A 9,828-nucleotide genomic window follows, 5' to 3' on the forward strand; every position below is an offset into this window, starting at 1 on the left:
GTATTTAAAGCGTAAAAATGGGAAGATATATATAATTGCTTTTATAGATTTTCGCAAGGCGTTTGACTTGGTAAATAGGTTTAAATTACAGTATGTTCTTTTGCACTGTATGTTCTTTTGTACTTTATGTTCTTTTGCACTGTATGTTCTTTTTCACTGTATGTTCTGTATGAAAATATGTACTGCTCTGTTATTTGCTGGTGATTTGGTTTTGATAGCCGATACTACTGTTAGACAGTAGTCGACTCAGCGTCGACTTGACATATGTATTCCAATAATAGGGCATGGATATTAATATCCATAAAAGTAAATAAATAAAATGTAACTGTTGTTTTAATGAGAATGAATCCACGTGCTTGGGGCATAGTTACTTGCCTGAAAAGGTCAGCGAGTCTGACCACTAGATCTCCTTTGTCGCCTCTTGCAATAAAAGAGGTTGTTACCGGGCAATTCTAACCCAGGACTTTTCAGTTACAGCAGAATATAATCATTTAACTGATGCGGTTGTAGGTTTATGGTCACAATGCTGTACAACCTTCTGAACAAACAGCGAAAAAACGCCTCAGTCTTAGTGCCACTCATCTTCCTTGTGAGGGGAAAGAGTCGCACAATCATACAAACGTGCCATACTCCGGAGCCGCTCCTGTCAAGAGCTCTTACCGTCTAGTTAATGGTACCTAGTGGAACGTTTTAACAAGAGGATGCAGTTGTTAATGAAAACGGATGAAGCTGCTGTAAAATCATGAATCATGGTTGTATATTTCACGTGAAATATACCCTTTAAAAACGTAGGGGACAATGAACTTTCAATTTTGATAGGAAGTGTAAATGTAACAAACGTTTCAAGGACAGACATCTTATAAACGCACCGCCATTTCCCTCTGTTACCACCCCTAAACACAACGCATGATGTGCACGTGCACAACGCAGTTGCCCCATACATGTGCATGGGGTCCAATACTTGATTTTTTTCTTCAAGAAGGTCGAGAAATCACTTTAATTTTGACACTCATCTTGCATCAAACATTAGTTAGTGTTTGTTTCTAGTCGTTTGTTTTAAAATGAAAATCACATTACATGCCATACACCAGTCATCTTTCAAAAGCGACTACATTCCAAATAACTATGGTTGTAAGGAAGTGCAAAGGGTGATGCACTCTGAAAGCATTCAATAATATCATATCAACATTGACTGATTCCGATAACTCTCCTAAATATTTTTAATCCTAAATAAAAAAAATAAAGATCCCCTACTTTCTTTGAAGAGTATAATAATCGAGTGAAATACCCAGTGATTGACATCGATTGGGATCGATAAAAACAACAGGGCTCATGCACATATTCCCTTCCAATAATTCACATTTGAAGAACTGACAAGTAGTGAATCGTACTTCGTGTACATAGAAAACTTGTGCTGTCTTCCACAGCATCTAACTTTCAAAATGCAGACATTTCTTGTGTAAATGATTGTAGTTCGAAATAGAATAAAATCGTTCTCTGCTCTCTAATTTAACGAAGTAAACTTTTATGCCAATGGACCTCCTGGGTAAACTGGTAAACACATACATGATGATCCACGACTTCACAAATGACCCCAATTTGCATACTTGGGAACGCCCCACAGAACGATCCACTTGAAACAAGAGAGAGACGGGTTGTCTGATAAATATCGAGAAGTTCATTTTCCCCGTGCGTTTCACGCATGAATTGTTATAGCACACTAGATTTGGGAAAACGAATTGAATCAACACAATATACTGAGCAAATATGTTTAGGACCACCGATCCATTTCACGAAGCAAATGACATTTTCCTGGGTATTTTGTAACAAAACTGCTGAATATCTAAAATGCTTGTCAATGCCCCAAGCATCTATTTGTCTTCGTCTTAACTAAAGGTTAGCTTGGAATATCAGTATCTTATGCCTGAAATTGCAGTTTTATCATTCGAAGGAATATGCGGTGTTGTTTTAATAGGTAAAGTTGACTTTTCGTCTGCTAAATATTAAATAGATAATAACTACATATAGTTAATTGTGTTTCATTTAACATTTTAATATGATAAAAGTTATCTGTTACTGAATGGTGGTGGCTAAATCAGAGTAGCCAGGGGGAAATATTTTATCCCATAATTTTGTTCCTATGTCTCTGTACGGGCTGATTTTCGTCCATAATTCCGCTGGTGATCGACCGGGAATACATGTCTCGGAAATTTATATAACCGGTTCCAGAGAAATGATTAGTATTCAAACAATATTTCCAAATTTCTGTCATATTTATATTATGGTCACCAAAATTGTGTACAGAAAACTGAAAATACCTTTTGACATTGATAAGTCAGTGAGAAATATCTTTGTACACAAATTTGTCGGTTTGGGGATTACTCAGTACCAGACTCGGTAGATTTATCAGTGACTAAAAAAATATAAAATACAGACAACTCACCAAAGTTTACTCTTTTTTATGACAAAGTATGGGAACAGTAAAAACCTGATATAGTATGTGTCAGTTATTATACAAGACACAACAATGCTGGAAAATTAGGCGAACTTACTGATTTATGCTTTAATTATCACTCTCTGAATCAGTCTCGGTGTCTGAATCATTTGCAAGTCCTCAGTCAATGACTAGTCTGTCAATTTCCCTTTCTCCTGCGATTTCGCGTTGCCAGTAACCATCTTCAATTGTTTAACATGTTTACAACATTCCGACCATTCTTTTGCACCGATTGTAGACATCCGTTCATTTATGGCAACTCTTAAGGAACTTTTTGTGAACTGCAAGTTTTGTGAAGCGACATAATTTTTCACATTTGCCCAAATTAACTCAATCGGGTTTAGTTCTGCGTGGTATGGAGGGAGAAGTAGTACATCATGACCATGTTGCTTCAACATCGTGTCTACTCTGTAGACAGGGCCCGATTTGTTGGATTTTGCAAGAAACAATAGTTCGGCTTTATGCATTTTCTCATCAAATGAGATATTATGCCTTTGTAGCCACGCTTTTATGTCATCTTTTCTGTTGGCGAATGTCGGACATTTGTCCACTTGCTTGCTATGATATGGTGCATTATCCATAACGATGACAGAGTGCAGTGGAAGGTTTGGGATCAACTTTTCCTGGAGCCATTTGGAAGCGTCATCAAAGTTCATCTCGTCATGATAGTCTGCTGATTTGAGTTTTTAATCAAAAACAAGCAAAGCATTTGGAACAAAACCGTTTTCACCCCCCTGCACGAACTACAATAAGCCGAGGTCCGGTGCCAGACGGAGGTTGAACCCCATTTATTACAACTTTACCCTCATGTTGCCAACACTTTGGGACAATGTGGTATACATGCAACCATGTTTCATCGATAAAGATGAGTGTTCTATTTTCTTCTCTGTATTTCTTTATTGCACGCAAGTATTGCAAACGCTTGGAAACAATGTCTTTACGTTCCATTAAAAGTTTACGGTTTGACTGCGTTTTTCGCCACCTAAACCCCATGTCTTTGAGATTTGTTCGCAAACTTTCCTTAGAACCCTTGTAGTTCAACTGGCACTTTGCCATATCATACATCGTATCGTATCCAGAGTGGGTAGTTGTCTTTTTACGCCATATAAACTTTGTACAAATTGACGGACTGCACACCGGTCGAAATCATCAAGTTTGTAACTGCAAGTTTTGGGTTTGCGCAACTTCGTGGGGCTGATAATGTAGGTCCACTCGCACTCCTACAACCTTCTGCCTTAATACGCTTTAAAGTTGCCGTTGAGAGTCCAGTAGCAAGGCTACTTTGTAAAAGAGAATCTGCTTTGGTTGCACAATTTTTGTCCATATACATGATAAAATTGTGTGCTATCTCCCTTGCCTGAGAATGAACTATTTGCCCATGTTTTCCTAACTTGGACATTTTTTACTACAACTGAAATCTGTTTAACAGTATTGTGACAGGTGTAAAACAGTAGCGAGACAGGTGTTACACAGTAACGAGACAGGTGTTAATCAGTAGCGGTGTTGATTACATGTCACGGCTAGCATGTATTGCACGTGCATAATCGTCAAGCTACCTGTAGCAGCCAAGTGTACTCGCCCAATTCGTTGTACCGCCTCTCTTGTCACAAATGTCTTTAGTGCGCAGGATCATCTAATATGTGTCTAGCAGTAGTTCATGTCAAGCTGAAAAATCTACGGGTCTTTGTTTAGGAGTATCGGTATATTGTTGTGATTGACACCAATGTTCATCCAAACATGTGTCACGTGAAAGTAGACGCTGGGCACTGCCAGCACATGACAACAGATCCAGTCCATTCATGTGGCGAATTATTCCTCTCAATACTGAAGAAAAAAGGGTGATAAAACGTTAAAAACCGTGCAATTTGCAACCGACCGAAAATTGTCTTGGGTATATTTCATATATCAATGCAAGACAAGCTTTGTATCACACTTGGCATTAATTCAAAAGGTGACAGAATAAACAAACCTGGATTAAACTAAAATTGTACATGTGTGTTTAAAATTCAGATAACTGTGGACATTTAATAAAATATTGCAGGAAGCCCTGGTCTCCATGATTCCATTCTCATGTCCATGTCTATCCATGGAATAAAAAGCGACTGATCTCTCTATGACTGTTAGAATTATCTTACGATAGGAGGAGTCAGAGTACAATACCGACAATATCATTATTGTTCGTGCATCATTATCGGTGGTGATGAAACTACACACCCGTGCCAGTTATGCCGGGCCACTTGACGTCATTTCGATATACTTGCATGTTATTTCAGTGTAGCATAAATAACTTTCATGCTGCGAGTTTACGATGGGTCTTTGTCAAATTTGACAGGCAAATGTACAATCACCTCTGCTCTGCCCATATAATACCAGTTCAGTTTTTGATCACTATTTAACAAATAACATAATATTTATCTTGGCACTGTACATGCATTGAATAATCTATTACCATTCGAAATTAGGCAACCGAAAATTAAACAAGAACTATGTGATTGAAGGTAAGATTATTTCGCAGAAATGTGCGGAATTTGACTTGGATCTTACGAAAATCTAATTCATATTTATGGCACACTAAATTAACATGTAAGTCTATGGAAATTACGTCAGGTGGCCCAACAGAACTGGCACGGGTCTGCAGCTGTCTGCGAAAAAGCGAGCAATCCCTATTCCGCCGTTGGCACCCATCACGACACGTGCAAAGGCAAGTCAATTTGCCACCTCAAAAGAAAACCTAAAAACGGAAACACTTGACATAACTATTTACAAGTAACTGCAACGGACAACACTTTTGTCTCTGATGATTAAATTGGGGGATATCCGCCACATTTGTGATTTGAGAATTTGAAATTATGGTGCTTAACTACGTTTGAAGCGTACATGTCTGTGTTTTACCCAGTCAACCAATGTGTATTGTAGTTTTGCGTTTGCAATATATGTTTATGTTAGCGACTTCCATCACAGCTTGGCGTGAATAGCCGGATAAATATTTATTTCCGGTCACACCGGTTCTCAAGGGTATTGAATTTGTGAGTGAGTGAGTGTGTTTTCACACCGCCTTTGACAATGTGTCAGCAATATCACGGCTGCTGACACCCGACATGGACAAGGGTTTTGAGGTCAGTGCCATACATGGACGAGCTGGGAAATACTAAAGAAATTATGGCCATATTTACTGACATATATATTTCAAGAATAGTAATAATATGATGAAATTTAATGGTCATGTACTCATATCCACATTACCTTTAACGAGACCCATGAAGGTCCCGGGTTAGAATAGGCCTTCAGCAACCCATATCATACGACTATCCTCGCCGTAAGAGGCGACTAACGGTATCGGGTGGTCAGGCTCGCTGACTTGGTTGACACATGTCATCGGTTACCAGTGGTACAGATCGATGCTCATGTTGTTGATCACTGGATTGTCTGGTCCAGACTCGATTATTTACAAACCGCTGCCATATAGCTGAAATGTTGCTGAGTGCGGCGTAAAACTAAACTCACTCACCTTTAACGATGCAACACAACATTACAAACAAATACTGCATTATTGATCTTTTTTTAACCTTCTACTATTTCAACTAGAAGAGTTCCGCCTTTGGATCATAGGGTTGACGTTGCACTCCGTTCGAGACAGAATATTAACGATCAAGAGCAATGTAACAGAAGCAAATAGATATAAAAGAATCAAATCAACGCGCAGAGTAATAAAACAACAGACCAACTCTGAAAGGAAAGTGTACCAATTTTGTTACAAAAATAAAATTGTTTAAGAAGCTGCCATCATTCCCGAACTGGTTTGATTCTTTCATGTCTATTTATTTTTGTGTTGGATTGTAAATCATCGGTATCATTTTGAATCGGACAGCCTGTAGATGTAATATATCACTGTGTTATCAACAATAACAGACCATGAAATTTTGTTTTAAGACAGCTGGGATGAAAGCTAATAGAGAACCCCCAAACGAGTTCCCTCCCTACAATTACAATCATATCCTTTCAGCGGGCCTATTTCCAACAGATGCGTAAATCCAATCCAATTAATCCAGTTTTTCACTTGTTGCAGGTTTCGTTGAGTACCGAGTGATGAGGCAGCACAAGGAAGACCCCAAATGCACCTTCAAGTACGTCATCCAAAAGGACGACAACGAACCTAAATACGTCTTCCTGGAATTCTGCAAACCCGGAAAGGACCCACTGAAGGACATCGGCACGATAGAGATGCGACTGGATGATGAAGACAAAATAACAGGGATCGATCTGGATGGCGATATTGTATCGAAGAAATAGGAACTGTTAAGCGCCATTACGCTTCACCAAGACATTCGGCACATCTCGGTTTTGTAGTCCGATTACTTGTCTTGGAACTCGGCGAAGGGATCAGCAACGCCATGTTCGTAATTTGACGGTGAACCCGTCTGGGATTCTTTTTAATATCTTTCAACAAGAATGTACTGTGTAAAGGTGCATTTTTCTTACATTGCAAGTCACGTCAACTAAACTGTCTGAGAGGACTTCTTCATGAACGGTGGATGGTGGTCGAGTGTGTTCTGAATGTGTTCTTCGTGACCGTATCCGACATATCGGGATGATCATCACGAAAACAAACACGTATTTAAAAAAATCAACAGAGGTCATTTTCTTTTTACATTTAACAATTAACAATGTTTTTTTTAAGAATAAACCGTAGACCATTCTGTCAGTCAAATATCCAGACAAATACTGTTGTGTCGAAGGTGCGGTTGTCTCGATGTAAAACTGGGTCCGTACCTGTTCCTATTTTAGCCAGCATTTCCCGGTTTTGTTGAACATAGGTTAAGTCATGTAATTACAAAGTCTCCTTTAAATTCGACACAACAATTTTAACTGTACACCGGACATAATTTGCTGGTTAGTTTTGTGAGTAAACATTTGCTTACAAACCTGCAGCTATAGTGACCACATGGAATCCGGGTTCCTTAACTTCCTTAACCTTTTTATGTGATATTTATATAGGATACACATGAATAAGTGTCATTTATGTGTTTTAGAGGAAACACCACGGTAAGAGGCTGCGGTGGAGTAGCCTCGTGATTAAGGCTTTCGCTCATCACGCCAAAGACCCAGGTTCGACTCACCACATGGGAACATTATTTGAAACCTCTTTCTGGTGTTCCCTGCCGTGAGATTGCTAGAATATGGGCCAAAACGGCGCAACATTAATTCCCTCACACCACCGTAAGAGAAGAAAGACCATAAGCTGTATAATCTTCATATCAAATTGATGTCTTATGTACTTGTAAGTACTAAATAGTTCCTCTTCTTCCTCCATATTTCTCCCAAAACACAAAACCGATTTAGGTGTTAGGTTTTATTTGACGTCATCAGTAACGGTTACAGATCCCTAAATCTTCCAGTCAAAAGATTCTTCGGTGTACCTGTTTTATCCTTCCCGTTGTCCCCAGCAACATGCTCCAAAAGCTGGAATGGTTTTTGCAATATATAATATTGGAGAGTTGTTATTTTGCTTACTGGCTATTTTGATATTAACGGTTCCCTGATCTAGATGGTTTGTCCTGTTTTTATTTTATTGTTCTTTAAACTATTGCAATAAAGACGTTGATATATGTTGATTGGTCTTGATGTTTTGTTTCGATCACGTAACAGTACCTGTGGTGACTGAAAAATTGGTTCCCAGGAACCTGTGCTTGTGACGGAACTGATCGGAGGTGAGACTCAAGAGCTTGTTGGCTTATCGTTCTGGACCATACAATACAGTGACCAAAAGCATGAGCATCTATCTACAACACTTGGATACAATGAAATGCCCGCCAAGTCAGCAAGCGTCTATATAATATCGTTTATTTACAGGGAAAGGGGAAGAGAATACGTAAGCGAAATGCTGTTTAAAGCAGTAGTCAGACATATCCAAACCACACCACTGCAGACAATAAACATTCAAGTCTTTAAAACATCCCAAGCACAATTTGTATACGCGATGTACAAAACAACGAATAGACTACATAACGTTAACGTGTGTGTGAGCGAATATTGTTTAAAGTCGCAAGCCACATCAAAGCAGCCTTTGAAGAATCAAGTTTGTTTACAATATCAGTATCTGAGAAGCGATGGGGTGGCTTAGTGGTGACATGTATGCTAGTCACGTTGAAGACCCGAGTTTGATTCCCCACATGGATACAATCTTGGAAGCACATTTTTGGTGTCCCTCGCCATGATAATGTGGGAATATTGCTAAAAGTGGCGTAAAACTAAAGTCACTGAATACCACTGGTTGATAGAATGAACAACGACGATCGACAACACACAATTTAATCATGCAGGTTCAACCAGTCATTGGAGCGACCGCACAAGCGTTGACCGCTGGATACTGTACAAATCCCTTGCTACCATGAGGCATTTTGGCAACACGATTGTCTACTCGCTCGGTTGACTGACTCGTGAACAGTGAAAACAGAAGCAAAAAAACAGTGATCAAAACGTATATCTCTCTCCGGGGATTGCACGCACAAGCTCCGAACATGAACCAAATTTTCATATGCAGTATAAGAGCCATAGACCATAAATGAGGTCACCCAGACTGCTAGAGGATGAACGTAGGAATGGTAGGTTATAACACGCACGATGTTATGTCGATGGTCTTGGTTTTTTCAAGAAACCCATTGTATTACAAGCGGCCACACACAGATGAATAATTCGATATTATTGAACGTGTCACTTTAACAATATCATCACTTCATACAGTACCTTGTTTAGACGAATTAGAAGTCTTTAAGCAGACCGTTGTATATTATTATTTAAATGCTGTGGATATTACTGCATTTAAAAGTACTTTGTGACAGTTTGGATCACTGAGCAGTAACCTTATGATCCCAAAAAACAGAAAACTAGGTATGCCCAAATCTGAAAGATTTGTGCTTTGTGTTGAAACAGAATTTCATTTTCTGCTGACGTCTAATAACAGTTTTACTCTAAATTGTCTAGCCCTAAAGAGTGTCTGATTTATATAATATGACTGTCACATAATATTACCGATCCATACATGTCTACTGTATTGTCATATCTATTTCCAAGTATCCACCTTGCGCACGTTGTCACCTGAAAGAATGAATGTAATCTGACACGGGCCTGTGGCCTCGGTCACTGAAGAGCATCTCTCTCTTTCTTGTAGATCGCTTTTGTTACGATCACGATCGATATGGTCTCTCAGATGTGTTGCTGACACTGAGGACACGGAACCCGAGAAGGTCCCGGGGTAGAATAGGCCTTCAGGAGCCCATGCTTGGCAAAGAAGGTGACTAACGGTATCGGGTGGTCAGGCTCGCTGACTTGGTTGA

The 9,828-nt window shown here is 39.3% G+C and overlaps 1 protein-coding gene across 1 annotated transcript in view; it reads left to right on the forward strand.

Moving 5' to 3' along the window:
* LOC137281390 (uncharacterized) overlaps positions 1-8,104 on the forward strand; it is a 73,916-nt gene extending 65,812 nt beyond the window's left edge. Inside the window, exon 3 of the mRNA XM_067812585.1 lies at positions 6,561-8,104. Coding sequence (XP_067668686.1) covers positions 6,561-6,784 — 224 coding nt within the window. The 3' untranslated portion in view covers positions 6,785-8,104. The remainder of the gene's footprint in view (positions 1-6,560) is intronic.
* Positions 8,105-9,828: the final 1,724 nt, after the last annotated feature.

The sequence above is a fragment of the Haliotis asinina genome, chromosome 4, assembly GCF_037392515.1.
Source record: "Haliotis asinina isolate JCU_RB_2024 chromosome 4, JCU_Hal_asi_v2, whole genome shotgun sequence".
NCBI classification, from domain to species: domain Eukaryota; kingdom Metazoa; phylum Mollusca; class Gastropoda; order Lepetellida; family Haliotidae; genus Haliotis; species Haliotis asinina.